Source organism: Nerophis ophidion, linkage group LG26 (genome assembly GCF_033978795.1).
Source record: "Nerophis ophidion isolate RoL-2023_Sa linkage group LG26, RoL_Noph_v1.0, whole genome shotgun sequence".
NCBI classification, from domain to species: domain Eukaryota; kingdom Metazoa; phylum Chordata; class Actinopteri; order Syngnathiformes; family Syngnathidae; genus Nerophis; species Nerophis ophidion.
In genome coordinates, this window is record NC_084636.1 from 11,137,602 (window position 1) to 11,162,073 (window position 24,472).

Genomic DNA, 24,472 nt, shown 5'->3' on the forward strand with positions numbered 1-24,472 from the left:
GCTGCAAACTTTCTTTGGCCATGGCCTGGTAGTCTGGATGCTTCAGTTTAGTCTGGAACAAACAAAAAAATGATTCCACTTGAAAATTAAAACAGTGTTTCCAGATATAATTGAGGCTTCCTTTCTAATAAACACTGCATCAATTAATGCTTGGGTCCACTTGGGGGAAAAAAAAATAACTCACCTCAAATAGAATTGGTAAGTATATTACTTTACCATAACAGATAAGGTGATTTAGTTTTGTTCTAAGCAAGAGTTAAACATTTTTATTAAAAGGGGGAATTATAAAAAACAATTGTATTTATATTTATTATTAAAAAAAATGGTATTTGTATATTAATGTCATTTTGTTCTCTGTTATGTTTTTATTAGTGAGGGAAACTATTAGAAATATACTTTTTATATATTTAAAAAAAAAAATCATACTTTTAGCCTTTTTTTGAATAAAAGTAAAGGCAGTTTAATTAGTAAGAGACAAATTACCAAAAGAAAAATGCAAAAATGTAATTTGTATTCATTAAAGTAAAACCAATTGTAATTACTTCCACGTTGTATTAAACTCAATTTAAATTAGAGGACGGCGTGGCACAGTTAGGAGAGTGGCTGTGCCAGCAACCTGAGTGTTCCTGGCAGGGGCGGTTCTAGGCATGCTTTTATAAGGGGGCAGTCAGAAATGTGAAGGGGGCATCATGTGTACACATCACGCTCCAGCACTTTTTTTTCTGTGCTTATAGTAACGATGCTTTCTTCATTGAAATAGGTCTTTAGCTATGTGTCCAACCCCAACCTGGAGTAGTGGATTGCACTTTGTCAGGCCTCTACCTTCAGACCTGTCCAACTTGGGTGTCCCACCTGAAAACTAAGCTCCTGCTGGTATAGCTCTTACGGTCACTGAGGCACGCAAACCCCCTGACCACAATAAGGTGGCAATCCCTCAGGGGGGGAAACTGAAAAATAAAAATTAAAATAAATGAATAAAAAAAAATAAAACATCCTTCATCCAGATTTTATCAACCAACAACATAACATTTATCCTAACTGGATGGCCTAACTCTCAAATAAATTTTGACCCAAAGTAGGACTTCACACACCACAGTCAATATTTACAAAACTGAAGGGTAGTCTGATGAATAATGATAGAAAAGAATCTCAAACTAATTTATAAAACAGAACATGGGCACTCATCTGGGCACAAAATTCATTCACTCCAATGTATGTGTGTTGCCCACTTGCTTGTAAATTGATGAAAACGGCAGTGTTTTTGTTTTTAGGTGTCTTGGTCATATCAAATGAAACTTATAATTTGTTTATTACAAAATGTAGATTGAAACATTAAAAGGTTGACTATGTAGAATTACAAGAAAAACAAAAGAAAAAAAAATATTCCTGCAGTCGATTACCAGACCGTTGCTAAGTAAAACGGGCCGTTGCTAGGGACTCCGCTCTGAACAGAGGACAGCAGAGGAGGACTGCTAAGCAGGATATATACCTTATGTTTCATTTTTACCGTCATTAACAGCATCATAAATGACTTGTAGCTTGTTACAGGGACATTGGAGGCTCTCTGCCTTCCAAACCACTGCTGCTCAGAGCCTCCGCTGTCACTGCTCTCGTCAAGTTGTAAAAAAAAAAAAAAGGAACTCCGTAGCACGGAAAGTCCGCAACGATAAACGTGTTTATGACAGATAAGACTACAAAGATACACCCATCCTAACAAGTATATGATAAATGTAGACAACTTTTCCTTTTCTTTTACTTTCATACTGCAACAGTGATTAGATGTTTACTGAGGGCTGAGGGCTGTGTGCGGGTGTGTGTCTGCTGCGCAGCCTGTGGAATGGTGAATACACGCACAGCGGAGGGAGGGATGAGAGGGAAGCCGACACTACTATATCGTATGTGTCCCTTTTTCGGCGGATTTTTCCGCTAGTGCAGATACTTTTGTCAACTTGTAATGTAGTAATTTTGTGAGTTTATTCAAATTTGCTTTCTCAAATTTTGATTTGAGGGGGCAAGACATTTATTTAAGGGGGCTCTGCCCCCTCTTGCCCCTGCGTGGAGCCGGCCATGGTTCCTGGTTCAATCCCCACCTCCTACCATCCTAGTCACTTCTATTGTGTCCTTGAGCAAGACACTTCACCTTTGCTCCTGATGGGTCCTGGTTTGCGCCTTGCATGGCAGCTCCCGCCATCAGTGTTTGAATGTGTAAATGGTGTCAGTGCTTTGCTCCTTAAAAAGGTAGAAAAACACTATACAAGTACTACCAATTTACCATTCACAAGGGGGGTTAAATCACTAATTGTATTTAAATATTTTAGTTTTTAATATATTTATATATTATTACTTTCAATATATTATTAAATAATGTAATATTACTCTTACATTTTAGCTCTCCCTAATAAATGCTTAACAGCCTAATACAATGCCAGGTGCTTTCTGCAGTTGAGAAAACAATTATCCCAATGGGAGAAAATACATTTAAAATATACATTCAAAGATAAGCAAAGTCAACCCCTTTCATTTCATTTTTTTTTTTTTTTAAATAAAACCTTTTTTTTCTGAGTTGAATTCCTGAATTCATCCTCGATATTTCAAATATGTATACCACACAAAAGAGGGAAACCCGAATTTGTTTAGATTTGGTGAATTGAAGTTATTGCAATATATAGTGATGCCTTTATTATGCATTTTGTACACAAACAAAGACTTACTGCGTACATGGAGGAGGGTGTGTGTTGCTGAGCCCGACTTGGACATTATCATTAACAACCTGGTCTGGTGGAGATAAGGTCCTTTTTTTATTTTATAAATAAAATAAAACAAGATAAATAAATAAATGAATGAAAAAAATTCTTGGATAAAAAAGAAAGTAAAATAATATAAAAACAATTATGTAAAAAATAGTAATTAATGATAATGTTAGTGGACCGGCGGCACACACAATCATGTGTGCTTTGGGAACTTTTGGGGGGTTGATGCACTAATTGAAAGTGTATTTTGTGCTTTTTTATGTTGATTTAATAATAAAAAAAATTTAAAAAAGACATACTGCGTTGACGGAGGCCAGCGAGAGCGTGAAGTTGAAGTAGTCGCTGTTGTAGACGTCTCTGTTCCTCATGAACTTGAGATTCTCGTCTCTCACCATCTACATGAGGGGGGGGAATAACGAGAGGTCATCCCAATAGTGTCGTAGCCTCGTCACCTGGCGGGGAGCTGGATGTCACGTCACCTGGTAGATACTGGCGGGCATCTTCTCCACAAACAGGCCCTTCTTCTCGCCTTTGCGGACCAGGCGGGTGAGCAGGGTCAGGCGGTCATTGTTGGCCCTGGGTGGGCGAGGAGACGACTGCGGCGAAACGTCAGGGGAGGAGGGGGCGGACCTAAAAGTGTAGATAATAATAAAGTTAAATGCACCGCTTGTGATTTATAGTTCTTTATTATTATCAGTTGTGTTCACTCACAGTGTGAGGTCCTCTGCCTCCTGCCTCATGATGCTAACTCTGCTCTTTTTCGGCAGGACAGGGGAGTTTTGGTCGCTGATCTTCTGATAAAACAACATGTAGGCGTTCCAGTACCGCCTCCTCACATCAGGATAGGGGTTGGCTGCATAGAAACAAACAGTTCAGGCAAATCAAGACTTTGCATCGGGTGGACTGTGACGAATGGCTAAAAAAAAAAAAAGGAGCGCGTGTGTATTGCTCACACTGGTCATAAACTTTGGGTCGGTATTCTCCCCCAAAGCATTCATACTCTAGCGTTTCATCGTTCATGTCAAACTCCTCCACCACGTTATCGTTGAACTTGTACCAGCGTCCCCGTGAGTTGCCTCTACAAGGAGAGAGAGAGAGAATAAAATCAAGTAATGGCGTCCAGCAGGGGCCTTCAAGGTTTTTGCACTAAAAAAAAACTATACACAATGTCTTCTTAAAGGCTTACTGAAATTTGATTTTCTTATTTAAACGGGGATAGCAGGTCCATTCTATGTGTCATATTTCATCATTTCGCGATTTTGCCATATGTTTGCTGAAAGGATTTAGTAGAGAACATCGACGATAACGTTCGCAACTTTTGTTCGATGATAAAAAAGCCTTGCCTGTACCGAAGTAGCAGACGATGTGCGCATGACGTCACGGGTTATGGAGCTCCTCACATCCTCACATTGTTTATAATCATAGCCACCAGCAGCAAGTGCAATTCGGACCGAGAAAGCGACAAGTTCTCCATTAATTTGAGCGAGGATGAAAGATTTGTGGATGAGGAAAGTTAGAGTGAAGCACTTAAAAAAAAAAAAAAAAGAAACGGCTCCAGGCGACGGCAGTGTGAGCGATTCAGATGTTATTAGACACATTAACTAGGATTATTTCGGAAAAATATTCCTTATCTGCTTATTGTGTTAATAGTGTTTTAATGAGATTGTAAAGTCATACATGAAAGTCGGATGGCTGCGGTGAACGCCAATGTCTCTGAGAGAAGCCAATGGAGGAGCCAAGATCACAGCTGCTTTTTTGACAGCTACAGGAGGAGGTCTCCGGTAAGAGCCGACTTAATATCACAATTTTCCCATCCAAAAACTTGCTGGTTGACGTAGAGAAACATGTTCGCTTAAGCGCTCTGTGTTAAAGCTTCACAACAAACAAAAAAACACCGGCTGTGTTTCGGTTGCTAAAGGCAGCTGAAATCCACTGCAGTCTTCTTTATAGTCTCCATTATCAATTGAACAAATTGCAAAAGATTCAGCAACACAGATGTCCAAATTACTGTGTAATTATGCGATGAAAAGAGACGACTTTTAGCCGTAAGTGTTGCTGGGCTAATATGTCCGCTACAACCCGAGACGTCACAAACACTCGTCATCATTCCGCGACGTTTTCAACAAGAAACTCCACGGGAAATTTAAAATTGTAATTTAGTAAACTAAAAAGGCCGTATTGGCATGTGTTGCAATGTTAATATTTCATCATTGATATATAAACTATCAGACTGCGTGGTCGGTAGTAGTGGGTATCAGTAGGTCTTTAAATGGCAGCCCAAAGCTTTTAATTTGGCCCACTGAACAACATTCAAGTAGGCTTGATGAAACTATTCAAAACAGGGTTACTCATGTACGGAGTACTCCTGCCACCCCGCAGGGGGCAACAGCAAAGCACGTGTCGCAATAAAAATGTTTTGAATATATCGCCAAAATCAGATATTTAACAGCGACTGGACAACAATGTATTGAAATTGCTGACTCTTTGAAGTCTTTTGTATTTGTGGTCCTGTTTTTTTGTCTGTTTAACTCTGGCAATCAGAACGAGTAGCTCTAAATTTTTAGGTTTAATTGTGTGTAAAACCACTTGTGCAATGTTTGCTGTGTTGAGATGTCAGAAAATGGCTTTTTTGCCGATATTCGATATTCCGATATTGTCCAACACTTAATTACCGATTCCAATATCAACTGATACATACAGTCGTGGAATTAACACATTATTATGCATTATTTTGTTGTGATGCCCCCCTGGATGCATTGAACAATGTAACAAGGATTTCCAAAATAAATAAACTCAGGTTATGGAAATAAACGCCAACATGGCACTGCCATATTTATTATTGAAGTCAAAAAGTGCATTATTTTTTTTTAACATGCCTCAAAACAGCAGCTTGAAATTTGGGACATGCTCTCCCTGAGAGAGCATGAGGAGGTTGAGGTACGCGGGGTTGGGTGTGTATATTGTAGCATCCCGGGAGAGTTAGTGCTGCAAGAGGTTCTGGATATTTGTTCTGTTGTGTTTATGTTGTGTTACGGTGCGGATGTTCTCCCGAAATGTGTTTGTCATTCTTGTTTGGTGTGGGTTCACAGTGTGGCTCATATTTGTAACAGCGTTAATTAAAGTTGTTTATACGGCCACCCTCAATGTGACCTGTATGGCTGTTGACCAAGTATGCTTGCATTCACTTGTGTGTGAAAAGCTGTAGATATTATGTAATTGAGCCGCCATCCAAAGCCAGTGCCTTTAAGGTTTATTGGCGCTCCGTACTTCTCTCTACGTCCGTGTACCAGTCCGTACAACCGCATTTTAAAAAGTCATACATTTTAGTTTTTGAAACAGATACCGATAATTTCCGATATTACATTTTAAAGCATTTATCGGACATCTCTATTGCTGTGTGTATTAACACCAAACCGTCTGTTTTATTTATCTATGCTTATTTTATTTCATTTATGTAACATACGCAATGGATATTATGTAAATTCACAATAGATGTTATAATTTTGTTAAGTACATTTTTTCAGTCTTAGAAACCTAAATAAAGAAAGACGTATAAAGAAGTAACATTGAGAAAGAAAAATAATTCAAAAGAAGGAACATCAATCCTCAACAAAACTTAGCTTGTAGTTTTTTCATGCTGTTCACTATCTGTCAAGCTGCGCACGCTGGAAACAAGCAGTGAGGGCAGCATAATTAATTTATTGACATTGCAGTGGTATAGCTGATGTGTTTACTTTGTAAATAAGTAAACAATGTTTCAAAGGAATACAAACTGCGGAGGCACTTTCTACATCAATTTTAAAAGGCGGGCCCCAGAGACCTTGTTTCTGCGGCCCTCTTCATTATGTTGTTGAATACACCGTTTCTAATGCTGAAGGTTATAAGAGCATCAACATTTGCATTTTAAATATGAGAAATCTCCTGCGAAAATTGGTAAAAAATGGGATTTCTGTACATCACAATAACTCGCTATTTACAAAAAATTTTAACAGTTTATAGATTTAATTCCATTGTAACGTTTCCTCGTGAGGAACCATAAAATATTGCCAATACATAAAAAAACAATTGTGGGCTTCTTCAAGTGGCTAATAGTTGAGACATTATTCAAGCTGGTCTGATATTATTTCCTCGTGGATGTTACAGAAAGTAAAGCCTGCTCTTCGTTACCTTCATAATATGTCTCATATTTGTCAAATGATTTACACAAAGTTAGAATTTTTGGCAGAGATATCTTTTCCGTCGTCTTCATGTCCATCCATCTCTGTCGTGTTATTAAATTTCTCAGACAGACATGCCATTATTATTTAATATAATAAGTAATTGTGGAAAATATAGACTTTTAAAAATATATATGCTATTAAAACATTAATGGCAACAAACTAGCTGGTGCTGTTCTTGCTATTTTTTTTTTGGTGAATAACAAAAGGAACCCTATGCAAACAGCCGCTTTAAAGACAACATAAGTCCATTGCATAGGGTTAATAATGAATTTGTGTTTTTCATACCTGCCATTGTTCTACATTTGCATAATTTTACATGATCAGCCCTTTCCAAAATTTTTCACACAACAAAAAAATGACTATAATAATGTCATTAATGATTTGTGCTGATATCGTATCTGATCAATATCGGTATTGGTCAATACTTAAAGGCCTACTGAAACCCACTACTACCGACCACGCAGTCTGATAGTTTATATATCAATGATGAAATATTAACATTGCAACACATGCCAATACGGCCTTTTTAGTTTACTAAATTGCAATTTTAAATTTCCCGCAAAGTGTCGTGTTGAAAACGTCGCGGTATGATGACGCGTGCGTTTGACGTCTCGGGTTGTAGCGGACATTATTTTCCAGCGCGATCCAAGCTATAAGTAGTCTGCTTTAATCGCATATTTAAAAAGTATTCTGGACATCTCTGTTGCTGAATCTTTTGCAATTTGTTCAATTAATAATGGAGAAGTCAAAGTAGAAAGATGGAGGTGGGAAGCCTTTAGCCACACAAACACAGCCGGTGTTTCCTTGTTTAAAATTCCCGAAGCTGAAGCTTTACTATGGAACAGAGCGGTCAAGCGAACATGGATCCCGACCACATGTCAACCGGCAGGTTTCGTTGAGAAAATTGTGGTAGTAAGTTGGCTCTTACCGTAGTTATGAGCGGAGCCAGCGTCCTCCTGCAGCTGCTGCGGCGACTATTACCTCCTTCCACGGAGACACTGGCGGTCACTACACCTGTGGCCACGCCCCTCCGACTTTCAGGTACTATATAATCTCACTAAATCACTAGTAACACAACAGGCAGATAAGGGATTTTCCAGAATTATCTTAGTAAATGTGTCTAATAACATCTGAATCGCTCCCACTGAAATCGCCTTTTTTTTCTCTAATTCTTCACTATCAATAACCTTATCCACGAATCTTTCATCCTCGCTCAAATTAATGGGGAAATTGTCGCTTTCTCGGTCCGAATCGCTCTAGCTGCTGGTGGCTATGATTGTAAACAATGTGAGGATGTGAGGAGCCCTACAACCCGTGACGTCATGCGCACGTCGTCTGCTACTTCCGGTACGGGCAAGGCTTTTTTATTAGCGACTAAAAGTTGCAAACTTTATCGTCGATGTTCTCTACTAAATCCTTTCAGCAAAAATATGGCAATATCGCAAAATGATCAAGTATGACACATAGAATGGACCTGCTATCGCTGTTTGAATAAGAAAATCTCATTTCAGTAGGCCTTTAAGATTCCAATATTGTAATTAAAAAGCCAACAGCTCAGCTTTTTGCTCCCGTTTTCATTCTTACTGTTGTTTTTTTTCCTTCTCAAAAGAAGGAAATGTAGTAGGAAGTTTGGTGCCTCTTACCGTCTATCTTTAATAAAGGAGTAGTAGTGGCCGGCGTGTGCCTGACCGCTGTGGACCACAACGCCCACCAGCTCGTAGTTCTCAGAAATAGTGACTTTCTTCCTGGGCGACCCGCCAGAAGAACCGTCGCCTCGCCCCTCTCCGCCGTCTCCGCTGCAGTCTTGACGCGCCATACCGGACACGGTGTATGGCTCCATGTTTAGCACCCAGGGGAACTGCAGGCCACAAGCGAGAATCAAAACATCCATTATGGTTTATCCCCTCCTGTGAACGTGACCGCGGGAATTCAACATACCCGGATCTGTTCGTCATACTTAATGGAGCGTCCGCTTTCCCAGTCGAAGCCAAAGCGCATGAGGTGGATGCAGAGAACGCTGGGCAGAGATTTGATGCAGGTCCTCTTCACCGTGGTCCTCTGTGGATGAGAAATAACTAAGTACCTCATCCAAGTCTAATAAGACATAAGCACAGAGGTTGTATGCCGACCTTTTCCTTGCATTTCTCACAGTAGTAGGCGTTGCTGCCCTCCAGGACCTCGCCTCTAACGAACTGGTCCAATGAGATCTCCAGGCTTTGGCAGGACGTCACGCCAAGGTTCAGAGCCATGAATGTCTCCTCCCGCTCATACCTATGTAAGAAAACGTGCAATTTGAAACTACACCAAGATCCAACATACAGGTATACTCTGTACAGCTGAACGCTAATATTGACACTCATGTCAATATTGGTGTTTGTCGACATAACCAAAACCATTGCTTACTTTACAGCAGGAGTCTCAGAACCACGGCCCGCGAGACTATATTTTGCGGCCCACACCTTGATATGAAAATGTAATGTTAGTGCGGCCTGAGAGTTTTATATGAATGGCGCTTCACAGCATCATACTTGACTACTTGCCAACCCTCCCGATTTTTCTGGGAAACTCCCGAATTTCAGGGATACAATTGTCTCAAATTCCTGTCGATTTTCAACCTAACAATAATGTTCAAGGGGTGCTGTTATTGCACTGCCTTTAGCGCCCTTTACGACCTGTTCAAACAGCATGTCAGCACAGTCATAAGTTGTATCTGGCTTTAGTACACACACGTGAGTGATTGCAAGCCATACTTGATCAACAGCCATACAGGTCACACTGAGGGTGGCCGTATAAACAACTTTAACACTGTAACAAATATGCGCCACACTGTGAACCCACACCAAACAAGAATGACAAAGACATTTCGGGAGAACATCCGCACCGTAACACAACATAAACACAATAGCACAAATACCTAGAATCCCATGCAGCCCTAACTCTTTTGGGCTACAATATACACCCCTGCTACCACCAAACCCCGAACCTGCCCCCCACACATTAACACCCCCCCTACGTGCGTCGGTTGAGGTGGTGTATATTGTAGCCCGGAAGAGTTAAGGCTGCAAGGTGTTCTGGGTATTTGTTCTGTTCCCGCAGGTAATTTTTTAACGGCCCCACGGCACATTTTAAAAATACGATTGAAAAATTTTTCAAACGTAAAAAGTAGGAGCAAACGGGGGAAATGTAACAAAGAAAATGTTGCAATGTTTACTCTAATAACACAAAGCTGCCAGGCAGGCTGTTTCTTTCTTTAAAAGATAATAATGATTCAAAATCAATGTCATTATGAATTATTGACCTATTCAGGGCTCTAATTACGTCAAGTTAAATTTTCCACTTTGAGATAATTTTCGGGGAAAATGTTGCATATTTTGTGTTTGCCATATAAAAAACTGAGCTGTTTTTTTAAAGAAGGGCCTAAAATGAACAAACAGAAAACAAACAACAATAAAACTTATAATTGACGGATGGATCTTAAGTTGATCTCGAGATTATTGTGTTAAAAGTAAACAGTAAAAACAATGTATAATTTATTTTCTAACACTTTAATGAGTAGGACCCTTTTGGATCCCCAATAATTTTAGTGTGATTTGTTTTTTAATGTCATTGCTCAAAAAAATAATAAGTAATTAAAATAAATGGTGTTATGAGTTGTTGACCTTTTTAATGCTACAATTATTATATAATCTCAAATATTCTACTTTAAAAAATTATTGGGTGAAAAATTGCATATTTTGGGATTTTTCTATAAAAAAACATTATATTGACAGATAGACCTAATGTTGATTTGGAGATTTAAAACTTGAATAATAACAAAATAATACTGGATAATGACACATTTTTTATATTTTTCATGATCAAACCTGAGTGGAAGCCTAAATGTATAATGTTTATACATATATTGTATTAGTTTTTAAAATAAAAAAATGTCAAAATGGCCCCCGCTTGCTTTGATTTTTCAGTCTGCGGCCCTAAGTGGAAAAAGTTTGGACACCCCTGATGTATGTCCTCACTGTGTTTGAATGAATTATTTATTATAAAAGTCAAACATATACAATGATGTTATCCACCAAAAAAAGACATTTTTACCTGGTCTGTGCTTGTTTGCCTCTCTTAAACGGGCAAGATGTTTTCTGGTCATGTGCTGCTTTATTAATGTAGTACTACTGTGAAATGCCAGCTCGCAATGTCTGTCGGTTTCACTTATAAATGATCACAAAACCTCTCTCATCTTCTCTGGGGCTTTTTCTTACTTTCCACTTTGCCGTTGTTTTTCTGAGCCATCTCTCTCTGTCGGCACTCAGCACCCCCCACCCACCCACATCACTAATAGGTACACTCCTCTCATTAGAGTTTCAGTAATACAATGACCGAGTATTTCACTCAATGAATCAATCATTGAAGCAACACAATACAAAATTGATGCTTTTTTGTAATCAAATTAGTCATAGACAATTTAGAGTGAAAAGCACATTTTATTTTCACCCGCATACAAAACATTCTAACTTGGATTGTTTCCCTGGCTTTGAGACTCTCCCGAAGGACAGTGCGGTGAAGACACAACAAACTCCCTTTTTGTCTCTCATGGACACACACCTGTTGTTGTTGACTTTGGACTAGCGACTGCACAATACATCAAGGCCGCGGAACAGAGACACACTACGGGCTTGCACACACACACATCCACAAAAATATATGCCACACATACACAACCCCACCCCCCCTCAACAGAACGCCCTCGACGCAAATCCCATAGGGGTGATGAATGGATGGTCAGCGCCTGAAGAGCTGCGGCCTACCATAATTACCCCGAACTCCCTTCCCTCTGTTGCTAGATATCTCGAGATGTATGTTGTAATATGTATATATGCTTTGCTATGGAGGTTTTTTCCCACTCCAGACTGGGCCCCCTTAGGAGCCCAGTCTAGATTGTATTTTTTTACTCATCGTTCCCCAGCGTTTACCCTTTTCCCATCTTTTACGGGGCGTCTTATGGCGACCCATCAGCGTTCTTGTTCTGTAGCCCGGTATACTGTTTGTTTGCCTAATCTTGAACAGGTTTGTGCTGAAAACAAAGTTTTGTTGTACTTGTGCAATGACAATAAAGACCTATCCTATCCTGATCAATTAATCGCAGCAGCCCTGGTTGTGACCAGTGAGAACACAATAATTCAGACTCACCGGTGAGGACAGTCTTTACAGATCTTCTGGTCGGAAAAGATTCCCTGAAATGTGTTCTTGAAGATTTGCTCTCGGCCCATTTTCTAGTGGAAAGAAACGCCGTATTTATTACACAATGATAGCTGGTACATGATGCGCGGCTTGCTTCTGTAATTATTCAAATACCTTCAGATGTTCGTCGAGCTGGTCCACCAGGCTGGTGAAGAACTCATAGGCATCTTGCTGCTCTCGTACGTACAACTCTTTGTTCCACATCTTGAAGATCTAAAACACATTGGTCAAAAGTCCCGATGATACACAATACCAGAAGAAACAGTGCTTACCACTAGGGATGGGCATCGAAACGCAAATACATAAAGGTACCAGTGTTGACTGAACGGTAGAAATTAGACCGAAAGAAAGAAGTAGCTAACAGTGCTTCATTTCGTAAAAGGAAGGCAGATGCAAGGTGCTTGAAGATGATGCTTTGCAAGTACGTCTTGTAAATAATATAGCGTTCCGACAGAAGCATACAGTATTGCCACGACACAGAACATCTTTTTTATGCACCAATTACTGTCACGTCGAGCAAGGTGCATTCATGAACCCGGGAATTGTTGGCATCAAACATTAATACACAAAAGAGTCGTTTTTGTTTTTTTGGCACATTACTTATTTTCTGTATTGTTGCTGGTTTTGCTGCAGCAATTTTACTATTTGGGGATTTTAGATTTATTTCTATTTGTAGATTCCTAATGAAGCCTTAGTTTGGCACGCCTCTACTTTCTACGGCTCCCAACAAGAAACAAAACTCCAGACGTTCCTTTTTGTTTGTATGGTTTGCTTGTGAACTTAATAATTCAAAAACGTAAAAACAATAACGAGGTGGGAACAAATGAATGACAAAATAAAGGGTTTGTTACAGTAAGAGTAAGAAAAAGTAACACTAAGGTCAAAAAACTGTGTGGCCCGATTCCCCTGTATAGGTCTCAGTGAGACCTATATTGAAGTTTCTGTTTCATGTGTGTATGACAGCCTTGTTGGCCATCGGAAGAGTATACCAAAACTGTTTTGATAAACAACAAAATGACTGCAGCAGCACTGTTAAAAATAAATAAATAAGTTGTTGTATGAAAACAGAATAGTACAAACAAGAATATGCATACATGGAGGAAAACAATTAGGGCTGCAAGTACTGATTACTTTGGTAATCTGGTATTCTATTAATTAATTAGTTTGTTCAAATCATCAGATATATTACACTTTCGAGTCTCAATGCATATTTTAGGGAAAATTGTGGAAATGAAAAATGTATTTGATTGCCAAAGCCTTTATTTTCCCCCCCAAATTAATGCACATCAACATTGAAATTGAACTACACTGCAATAACAAAAAATACTTTTAAGAAAGGTTCAACTCGTTATGTGTGGCCTGGCAGAAATTACGTCCGCATATTTAAAGTTTCTGGCGTTCAGGTTTTTCTATATTTTTAGGAACATGCATTAATCGATTTTTCGAAGAAACAGAAGATATTGAAGTGAATTATATTTATATAGCGCTTTTTCTCTTGTGACTCAAAGCGCTTTACATAGTGAAACCCAATATCTAAGTTACTTTTAAACCAGTGTGGGTGGCACTGGGAGCAGGTGGGTAAAGTGTCTTGCCCAAGGACACAACGGCAGTAAATAGGATGGCGGAAGCGGGGATCGAACCTGCAACCCTCAAGTTGCTGGCACGGCCACTCTACCAACCGAGCTACACCGCCCCAAGCGATGAAGCTCGAAGCTCGCTTGAAGTGTTTTTTGTTTTTTTTAAAGTCAAATACCGTTGATTGGCCTGATTAATCCTAGCAGCCCTAAAAACGTCAAGAAACTGCCTTAGGTTAAAAAAACAAAAACACCTTTTCTCCTTATGTCTCCGGCCAGAGTAAAAGGTAAATATGCAAGCAATGGCTAGTTTTGGTTATGTCGACAACCACTTGTGTTGAGGTCAATCAGCCAGTCCAAGGGCCTTGCGCATAATCGAATTCCGGTGTAGTTAACTGCTAGTAAAGTACACTGACAAATGTATTACTATTGAAATCAGTCTAATTACCTTCCAGAAATTCTCTGGGACATAGTACTGCAGCTTGCTCTCCATCAAGTGACCGAACAAAGATTGAACCTGGTAAAAGACACTCTCCTCGGGCTGGTCTGTGTCGTCTTCGATGGACAGGAAAGCCTTTCAAGGAAAGAAAACATACATTGAACGTTTACAACTCCCAGCATGAGTGTCACGCTTACCTCTGTTAGGCCCGGCTGCATGTAAAGCTGCTGGAAAACAGCATTCATGTAACATGTGGCACCGCCATTTTTCAGGCCAACAAAGCCGGACACTGAGCGGCTCTCTACAGGGGGAAGATACTGACATGGCGAGAAAAAGCGTTAGTTTCATTGTTTAGTTAATAGCAAGAAGAATATGCAAATAGCGTCTTACATCAAACTCTTTACAGAGCGAAGGGTCGGACTGGTGGTGCATGGAGAGCAGCTCTCTGGTGATCAGTCGCAGGTTGGAGAGGGAGCTGTCGGCCAACATTACCAGAACCTCGTAGGCTGCCAGGCGGCTGCTGGCGGTGCTGCACCTGAGGAGGACAATGGAGGAACATGATCTACGACTACTGTATGTCAGTGGTCACCAACTTTTTAGAGCCCAAGATCCCTGGTTTCAACCAAAAGCCAAAGCAAGTTCTAACCCTGTGTCAACTCTAACATACATACTGTACATACATATGTATGTACATACATATATATATGTATATATACACATAAACATATATATATATATACATGTATGTATGTATATATATACACATACACACACACACACACACATAAATATACACATACACATTTATATATATGTATGTATATATACACAGATATACATCTTTGTTATGAAAAAGGGACGTATTTGTCATGAAAAAGGGAGGTTTTTGTGGTTGGTGCACTAATTGTAAGTGTGTATATAGTGTTTTTTTTATGTTGATTTAATAACAAAATATTTATATATATATATATTTTTTTTTTTTTTCATAAAAATGAATAAAAAATTATTCTGCGGCCCGGTACCAATTGGGTTGGGGACCACTGACATAAAGGACGCGAGTTAGCTTACGTCAGCGTCGGAAGTAGTAAAATCAGTTGTTCGCCTGGCAAGTTTTTTGTGTTTAATTAAGAGGGGTTGAACAGGGAAGTCCTTCTTTATCTGCCGGCGTGTTTTTTCATATATTACGCCCTTTGCACATGTCCCTTTTGTATACACAATAAATCACCACAAACTTTGGAGCAATGTTCACAGACTATAGTTTTTGGCTTGTTAGCGTCCCGTCGCAGGCGAGAGATGATGATCGTGGTTGAGGGAGGAGTTGTTCGATGTTGGATGTTAGAAAATGTCGGATGCGTTGCGGCAGTCAGCTTTAATGCATTGTTGCAGCTCGATGATTTTTGTGAACGTCATGCCATGTGCGTTTGCGATATGAGCGGGTGAAATGTGTGGCCGCGGTGTCGAGAGCAGATGGATGTGAGGCTGAACAGAGAGACGAGGTGTGTTCAGGGGTTGAAATGCATGCCTGTTGACAGGTCTGTTGGTCTCATATCATATTAATATATATTTTTTTTCCATTTTCGTGGTCGATAGGTAGGTTCCCAAAGGTCAACTGGTATATTGCGATTGACGGGTTGGCGACCCCTGCAATATGTAATCTAGGCACAAAACAACCCGAATAGGGAATAGAGACTTGGCGCCGTACTTGGGGTGGAAGTCGTGGCTAGGGGCTGGGGAGGCGGTGGAGTTGGAAGTGTTGATGATGATGCGTGAGGCTCGGAACAAGAAGTCATCCAACAACTGCTGGATCAGTGAAGGACCTGTGGAAAGAGTAAAATGGGGTCATGTGTGTGGTGTTTCCGTGGGTACCAGTTCCATTGTACACTTACACTACAGCTGTGCTTTTGAAATATTTTCAATTACGCCCCCCCCACACTCCACCGTAACTAGAAATAGTATAATTTGTCTATAAAACTGTTATAACTATACCTCAGCATAACACTGTTAGCTTATTACTTACCTACTCAGTGGCCTAGTGGTTATAGTGTCCGCCCTGAGATCAGTAGGTCATACCAAAAACTATAATAAAAATGGGACTCATTGCCTCCCTGCTTGGCACTCAAAGGTTGGAATTGGGGGTTAAATCAGCATAAATGATTCCCGGGGGCGGCACCGCTGCTGCCCACTGCTTCCCTCACTTCTCAGGAGGTGATCAAGGGGATGGGTCAAATGCAGAGGACAAATTTCACCACACCTCGTGTGTGTGACAATCATTGGTACTTTAACTTTAACTTATTAACATTAAAGTAAACAACACAACAGTCTTTCCACGTCCCCCACCGTGTTTACAGTGAAGCCAAGTGCTACATACACTTCATCATATTCTGGTACGGCAAAAAAAGCGTGTTCCCCAAGGTCAGAAATGCCTTCCTTACTAGGCACCGTGCCCCCCCCAGGGAGTCCAGCCCCACTATTTGAGATGGAGTGCACTACAGGGCCAAATATTCAAACACTTCGTAATAATTGAATTCATCATTTAGGCTTAGTTGTGTTCATTTCCCTTAAGCATTTAAGTCTCATCTTAAAACTTATTTGTATACTCCAGCCTTTAAATAGACCCCCTTTTTAGACTAGTTGAGCTGCCGTTTCTTTTCTTTTTCTCCTATGTCCCCCCTTCCCTTGTGGAGGGAGTCCGGTCCGGTGGCCATGGATGAAGTATTGGCTGTCCAAAATCGGGACCCAGGATGGACTGCTCGTCCAGAGTCAGGACCCAAGATGGACTGCTCGCCTGTGTATCGTTTGGGGACATTTCTGCGATGCTGATCCGCCTCCACTTGGGATGGTTTCCTGCTGGCTACACTTTGGATGGGACTCTCGCTACTATTTTGGATCCACTTTGGACTTGATTCTCACGGGTACGTTAGATCCACTATGGATTGGACTCTCACAATATCATATTAGATCCGCTCGACATCCAGTGCTTTCGGTCCCCTACGGAGGGGGGGTGCCCACATATGTGGTCCTCTCCAAGGTTTCTCATAGTCAACATGGTCGACGTCCCAATGGGGTGAGTTTTTCCTTGCCCTTATGTGGGCCCTACCGAGGATGTCGTTGTGGTTTGTGCAGCCCTTTGAGACACTTGTGATTTAGGGCTATACAAATAAACATCGATTGATTTAAATTGTAACCTCACAAGGACATTTCTGAAAAATACTTTAACGCAACATTGTAGGAACATTTGGGGAAAGAAACTTTTCCACAGTTTACAAAGAAAAGGCTGCATTGATCAGATTGGTGTGGAAAAACATCTTAGAAATGATCCAAAATCCAAAACCTTCCCAGAAGTGTGAAGCAGTTAAAGTTGCAAAAAGATAGACAGACTCTTGTTTTTCCCTTTCAATGTTACCCCCTGTAAGAGTAACGGCCAGGTGTTCTAATACTTTTGTCCACGAGTACAAGCGTACCGAGTAGCTCCTTCTCAGTTCCGCAAAGCGAGAGCAGGGTCTTGATGAGCCGCAGGTGTCCGGCCAGGAGGATGTTGTCCGCCTCGCTGGTCTCCATCGCCGAGCTCCAGCTGGGCTCAAAGTTGTCCAGCCAAGAGATTTCGTCCTCCAACATGGAGGCGCTGCTGACTTGCGACACCTCCATCTCTGACGCTGTGTGGGGGTTAGGGGAATAAGATAAGGAAGCAACAGAGTTATTGTGGAACAGCGTGTGGTGCCAGTGTTTGCCACAGTTTGACAATCTATTTGTTGCAGTGGGGGCGTGGTGACGATATGATGTCATCATATAAAATGGATAATTACCATATTTTTCGGACCATAGTGCGCACCGGATTATAAGGCGCACTGCCAATGAGTGGGTCTATTTTCATACAAAAGGCACACCGGATTATAAGGCGCATTAAGGGGTTCATATTATGACTTTTTTTCCTAAATGCAACACACTCCCTTGTGGTCTACATAACAAGTAATGGCGGTTCTCTGGTCAAAATATTGCACAGATGATGTTTTACAGATCATCTTCAAGTCACTTTCTGACAGTCGCTTACGATGCGCCGTTTTGTGGGCGGTCATATTTTCGTGGCTCCACTTTGACAGCGTCTTCTCCCCGTCATCTTTGTTGTAGCGGTGTAGCGTGCAAGGACGGTAGTCAAAGAAGTGTTAAAAGATGGAACTAACTGTTTTAATGACACGCAGACTTTTCTTCAATCAATAACAGAGCAGGATCTCCTCATCTGTTGGCTCACTAGCACAACGACAACAATAACTAACTAATAATAACAACAACTAATAACTATCTGATAATAACAACAACTAATAACAAAAGTTCCGTGGGTAAACCCACTACACCAATAGTTTTAACGCTTCCATAGCAAAATATAAGTTAGAACTTTATGCTACTTCATATTAGAAAAGGCAAAAGCAGAGGATGAATGCGCTATAACAAGAAAATAGAGAAAAATAAGAAGCTTATCAACTACGTCGTCGGCACGGACTACAATGGCGGATCTGCAGAAATTTTCAGGACTTATGCAGATCCCCAAATACAGATCAGCAGGTACCAGAAGGAACCATTGGCAGGCTAACAATAAGTAGCATTGCAAAACTAAACCAAATGTTTAATAAATGAGATTTTAATGGAATCAAATTAGGCTAAAACATCAAATGCATTTAAACTTACAGACATATAGTCACCAAACTGAAGCGAATATTGATTGCTAACTTTGTACTAATAGGCTAGTCGGGTGCTCTCTGCACTACTGTAAGTGTGTGTGTGTGTGTGTGTGTGTGTGTGTGTGCGTGTGTGTGTGTGTGTGTGTGTGTGGTTGTGGTTTGCTACAGTATGTATGGTCTTGTGTATCCACATTACAGGAAGAGGCCTTAAGCTTACTTGTTAGATCATCCAGTAGCTGACATCGTAAGTCAAAGTACTCCGTACATTGTGACAGCAATCTGATGGTGACAAAGAAACAACCACATGAGGACGCCTCAGCATTTTTTTTTATCACTTTTCTTCCCAAAAACTACCTCTGGTTGACCCCTCTCATGACAGAGGTAGGACTCCACAATGGCAGCTGGGCGGTGAGGATGACCGAGAGCAGGAACAAGTTGGGCTTCTGCACGTCGGGGAAGGCTGACGTGTCCGACTGGCTCAGAGTGTAAAGTTGGTCGCAAGCTACGCGGCGAATCTGAGGGAGGCATTGAAGCAAAACTCATTTTTCATTGCAAGTATTTTTGTTAAGACAGCTTCACAGTAGGTATGGTGTTCTTGGGATGAAACTCAGTATTCTTTTCCTCCAAACACGAAGAGCTGAGTTTATACCAAAAAGTTCTATTTTGGTTTCATCTGACCACCCGACATTCTCCCAATCTTCTGCTGTATCATCCATGTATCCATTTTGGTATAAACTCAACTCGTCGTGTTTGGAGGAAGAAGAATACTGAGTTGCATCCCAAGAACACCATAACTACTGTGAAGCATGGGGGTGGAAACATCATGCTTTGGGGCTGTTTTTCTGCTAAGGGGACAGGACGATTGATGCGTGTTAAGGAAAGAATGAATGGGGCCATGTATCGTGAGATTTTGAGCCAAAACCTCCTTCCATCAGTGACAACTTTGAATGGTTGACCAAATACTTATTTTCCACCATAATTTACAAATAAATTCTTTAAAATATGTGAATTCCCGGATTTTTTTTCACATTCTGTCTCTCACAGTTGAAGTGTACCTATGATGAAAATTACAGACCTCTGTCATCATTTGAAGTGGGAGAACTTGCACAATCGGTGGCTGACTAAATACTTTTTTGCCCCACTGTACACATTGTCAATTAAAAATAACATGTTTTTTGTTTGTCTTTGAACATTTACCGAACATATTTATGTGTGAGAAATAAAACTAGAACAAACCATAATCTATATATATTGGGTTTTCTTTGGTACTAGAGAAAGTTTTTTCATTTATTTTGGAGAAGGTCTAGATGAAAAGGTACAGATGCATTGGGGCTATATGAGTCAAAGCTAAGGTAGTGAAAAAGCTGGCAGAACGTGGATTGTAGTACCACCTGTTTCTTTGGCTTTTGCGAAGCAATGTGCATAGATAAGCATTTTCATTGTAGACTCATGTAAAGGTTTTTGGTGTTCACATACCTCACCACTGGGAGACCCCAGCAGTACATCAATGATGAAGTCGTTGACCGAGGGCAGGTTGTAAAAAGAGGCTATGGAAAGAGAAAAACGCACACACAGGTTCCTTAAGCACACAAGCCAAAGGTAAGTGAAAGTGACGGGAATGTTGGTGCTGGCGTGGTTTGGTCCTTACATAGCTGCTGACAGCGTAACTGCAGACAGGTGACCAGGAGCGACAGAGCCTCCCGGGCGATGATGGCATCTTTTATGGAGACGCTCTGCTGTCGCACGCATATCCCAGCATGCAGTGCCGTCGGCGTGCTCTCTCCCTCGCTGCTGGAGCTGCAGTTACTTCCTGCAATCATACACCAAATATTAATTCACCCCCTCCTCCTGGCAATTACTGTGGAACCTCGATTTACCAGCCCCTCTTTTTGCAAAATTTTCCATTTGCAAACATTTAGATTGAGCTAAATATGCCTCAGTTCAATGGGTTATACTTGTATAGCCGTTTTCTACCTTCAAGGTACTCAAAGCGCTTTGACACTATTTCCACATTCACCCATTCACATTCAGAAACTGCTGGAGGGAGCTGCCATGCAAGGCCATAACCACGTCCCATCAGGAGCAAGGGTGAAGTGTCTTGCTGAAGGACACAACAGACGGGAGTAGGTTGGTAGAAGCTGGGGATCGAACCAGGAACCCTTAGGTTGCTGGCACGGCCAATCTCCCAACAGCGCCATTCTGTCCCCAATGTGCGAACCAGGTCTTTTGCTGACTCAATCTGAGTCCCAAAAAGACAACAGACCAGTGGGGAAAGGAGGATGGAATCGCTGTGGAGTTTTAAAAAAAAGACTATTTGCAAGGAGTACGTTAATTGCGCTGACAAGTACGAAAGAATCCACGAAGCAGGCTTCGTACCAAAGCAAGTTTCATTTGTGATGAGACCTGACTTTTCCGGAATAGAATGCCAGAGCAGACTTATTTCACAGCGGAGGTGGAGGAAAAGACACTACCTCTTTTTCAGCAGCACCATTTAGAATTAAGACCAAGTTTTTGATCATCACTTGTGGGGACCACCCTTTCTAATGGTTGTGGAGGCATAAAAAATGAGGTAAAACGGCCACTGCCCAGTTAGCTCGTACACATCTTTAAATCTCTGGATTGATGGCGTAATGTGCTGATCATTCTTACTGGGGACCCTGGGGAAAAAGAGTTAATATGGTTCATGGAGACCAAATTTTAATAATTTTGCAGAATTCACACAAATTTGTACGTGACTACCGAGGATCACTTAAAAAAAAGAAAAAAGTTTAAATTAAATATGACATGATCTTTAGAATACAGCACTACAGCTGACCTCTTATAGGAAGTTTCACCACTTAAATTGTAAAGCAAATCCTGCATCTTCTGTGACATTACTGAAAACTGCTATTCAGCAGAAGTCACTCAAACTAACCAGTAGACATGTTTTATGGGCCAAAGCTTAAAAATCAAGTAGGCATCCTCAGAATGGATCTGACTATCATTTAAAAAGGTTTCCCTTCAGGGGACCTGTTTTTTTGGTCCTCATACCGTCGGAAGTCCCCTAAAGGTGACTGTGTAAACAGAGCGATGTCCCCATTAAGTAAGCATTGCCAGAACGCACGCACACGCGCGCGCACATGCACGCACACACGCACACACACACACGCGCACACACACACACACACACACGCACGCACACGCACACACACACACACACACACACACACACACACACACACACACACACACACACACACACACACACACACACACACACACACACACACACACAACCTTCTCTCTGCCCATTTGTTGCTTTCTCTTCACCTCCTTTGATGTTTTTAAATGTTGAATATTTTAGCAATACGGTTGTTCAAGTTAAGGATTTTGGTGATTTCTGATCATTTGTGGGACCACTAAAGAGACTTGTGCGTGTGTTGCCAGAGTAGTGCATGTTGTTTTAGCTTTTTAAGAAAATAGTTTATTACCCCCTTGTTATGTTTGGTAGCGATACAGTACTGTCTAGCACTTTATATTGTGTTCTCTGTGTCCAAACCTTAACTAAAACATGGAATTTTTGTCAAGGCTGGAACCCATCCATCCAACCATTTTTTACCGCTTGTCCCTTTTGGGGTCGCAGGGGTGCTGGAGCCGATCTCAGCTGCATTCCGGCAGAAGGCGGCGTACACCCTGGACAAGTCCCATTATTCATATTTACATTTGTATTTATGGAAAAATTTGCTTTGCTATATGAGCTTTTCAAATCAGGAACCCCATTCAAGAACCAATTAAACGCCTACTGAAATGAGATTTTCTTATTTAAACGGGGATAGCAGGTCCATTCTATGTGTCATACTTGATCATTTCGCGATATTGCCATATTTTTGTTGAAAGGATTTAGTAGAGAACATCGACGATAAAGTTTGCAACTTTTGGTGCTGATAAAAAAGCCTTGCCTGTACCGGAAGTAGCAGACGATATGCGCGTGACATCACGGGTTGTGGAGCTCCTCACATTGTTTACAATCATGGCCACCAGCAGCGAGAGCGATTTGGACAGAGAAAGTGACGATTTCCCCATTATTTTGAGCGAGGATGAAAGATTCGTGGATGAGGAAAGTGAGAGTGAAGGACTAGAAAAAAGAAAAAGGGAAAAAAAAGACTAGAGGGCAGTGGGAACAATTCAGATGTTATTAGACAAATTTACTAGGATAATTCTGGAAAATCCCTTATCTGCTTATTGTGTTACTGGTGTTTTAGTGAGATAATATGGTCGTACCTGTACAACCTGAAGGTCGGCCCTGCACCTTTCTTCAGCACCAGTCGACGGGTGGTGGCGATGCCCATCTCTGCCCTTCGCAAGGGACCCTCTTCGAAACACGATCCTTCGAAATGATCGCTGCATAATACACTGTACTTTGTGTGTGTGGTCCAATCCAACCGTGTTCGCTTGACCGCTCTGTTCCATAGTAAAGCTTCACCGTCATCTTTCGGGAAAGTAAACAATGAAACACCGGCTGTGTTTGTGTTGCTAAAGGCGGCCGCAATACACCGCTTCCCACCTACAGCTTTCTTCTTTGACGTCTCCATTATTCATTGAACAAATTGCAAAAGATTCAGCAACACAGATGTCCATAATACTGTGAAATTATGCGATGAAAAGAGACGACTTATAACTGTGAACGCTGCTGGAACAAAATGTCCTCTACAATGCGTGACGTAATGCACACGCATCATCATACAGCAACGTTTTAGCATGATACTTCCGCGCGAAATTTAAAATTGTTGCAATTTAGTAAACTAAAACGACCGTATTGGCATGTGTTGCAATGTTAATATTTTATCATTGATATATAAACTATCAGACTGCGTGGTCGGGAGTAGTGGGTTTCAGTAGGCCTTTAAGTTAATAAATCAAGGTTCCACTGTAAGTTTTATTCCACCCATGTACTTGCTCTCTTTTACCTGTGCTGCAAGTGCGAACTCCCTGAGGTAGAAGTGCACCGTGGGTCTCTCTGATTGGCTGAGGGCTACCAACCAGATCCAGTCGCCCTGCGGCCGCCGCCCATGTCAGCCGCATGAAACAGGCCACGGTGGATGTGAAGTCGCCGACCTCCATAGTCTGGAGGGAGCAGAAATGTTGCAGCTGCAGTTAATGACGGCCTCATGTTGCCGTTTTTGTTTCCTTACCTGAATAGCCACGCGGGCAGCAGGTATGATCTCCTCCACCCTGATAGACGAGCGCTCCGACAGTGACATCTGCCTGTAGGAGGACTTTTCCGGAGTCGCACAGAGCGAGAGCTGGCGGCCGCTGCGGCCCGCGTTGCGGAACGGGCGGGACGATAGAGCGTCGCCATCACGGATGATGTCATCGTCCAGCGATGCGGGCATGCTCTGGCCAACCAGAAGGAACCTGCAGATACAACCAGTTGAGGATGAGAGAGTCTGCAAGGCTGCTACCCAAGACGTCACCACAGAGGTGTGCTGCACCTGGCCAACTGAAGGCAGATGGAGTAGACTCCTTGTCGCGTCTCGTAGTCTACCTCTGATGGGATGGAGTCTCTTTGCATCACATTCACCACCAGACTGCAAGCAAACGTGAG

At 41.4% G+C, this 24,472-nt stretch overlaps 1 protein-coding gene across 2 annotated transcripts in view; it reads right to left on the bottom strand.

Annotated features, from left to right (window-relative positions):
* The window catches only part of usp24 (ubiquitin specific peptidase 24), a 137,720-nt gene that overhangs the window by 18,041 nt on the left and 95,207 nt on the right, over positions 1-24,472 (bottom strand). For both annotated transcript variants that reach the window (XM_061888473.1, XM_061888474.1), the window contains 22 exons: positions 24,360-24,455; positions 24,060-24,282; positions 23,835-23,991; positions 20,537-20,698; positions 20,365-20,435; positions 19,243-19,403; positions 19,106-19,167; positions 17,677-17,868; positions 15,918-16,032; positions 14,606-14,750; positions 14,413-14,532; positions 14,225-14,350; positions 12,317-12,415; positions 12,152-12,234; positions 9,100-9,241; positions 8,909-9,028; positions 8,614-8,828; positions 3,704-3,828; positions 3,462-3,603; positions 3,230-3,380; positions 3,050-3,145; positions 1-52 (listed from right to left, as the gene is read on the bottom strand). The exon at positions 1-52 is cut by the window's left edge and continues 52 nt beyond it. In XM_061888473.1, coding sequence (XP_061744457.1) covers positions 1-52; positions 3,050-3,145; positions 3,230-3,380; positions 3,462-3,603; positions 3,704-3,828; positions 8,614-8,828; positions 8,909-9,028; positions 9,100-9,241; positions 12,152-12,234; positions 12,317-12,415; positions 14,225-14,350; positions 14,413-14,532; positions 14,606-14,750; positions 15,918-16,032; positions 17,677-17,868; positions 19,106-19,167; positions 19,243-19,403; positions 20,365-20,435; positions 20,537-20,698; positions 23,835-23,991; positions 24,060-24,282; positions 24,360-24,455 — 2,855 coding nt within the window. The remainder of the gene's footprint in view (positions 53-3,049; positions 3,146-3,229; positions 3,381-3,461; positions 3,604-3,703; positions 3,829-8,613; positions 8,829-8,908; positions 9,029-9,099; positions 9,242-12,151; positions 12,235-12,316; positions 12,416-14,224; positions 14,351-14,412; positions 14,533-14,605; positions 14,751-15,917; positions 16,033-17,676; positions 17,869-19,105; positions 19,168-19,242; positions 19,404-20,364; positions 20,436-20,536; positions 20,699-23,834; positions 23,992-24,059; positions 24,283-24,359; positions 24,456-24,472) is intronic.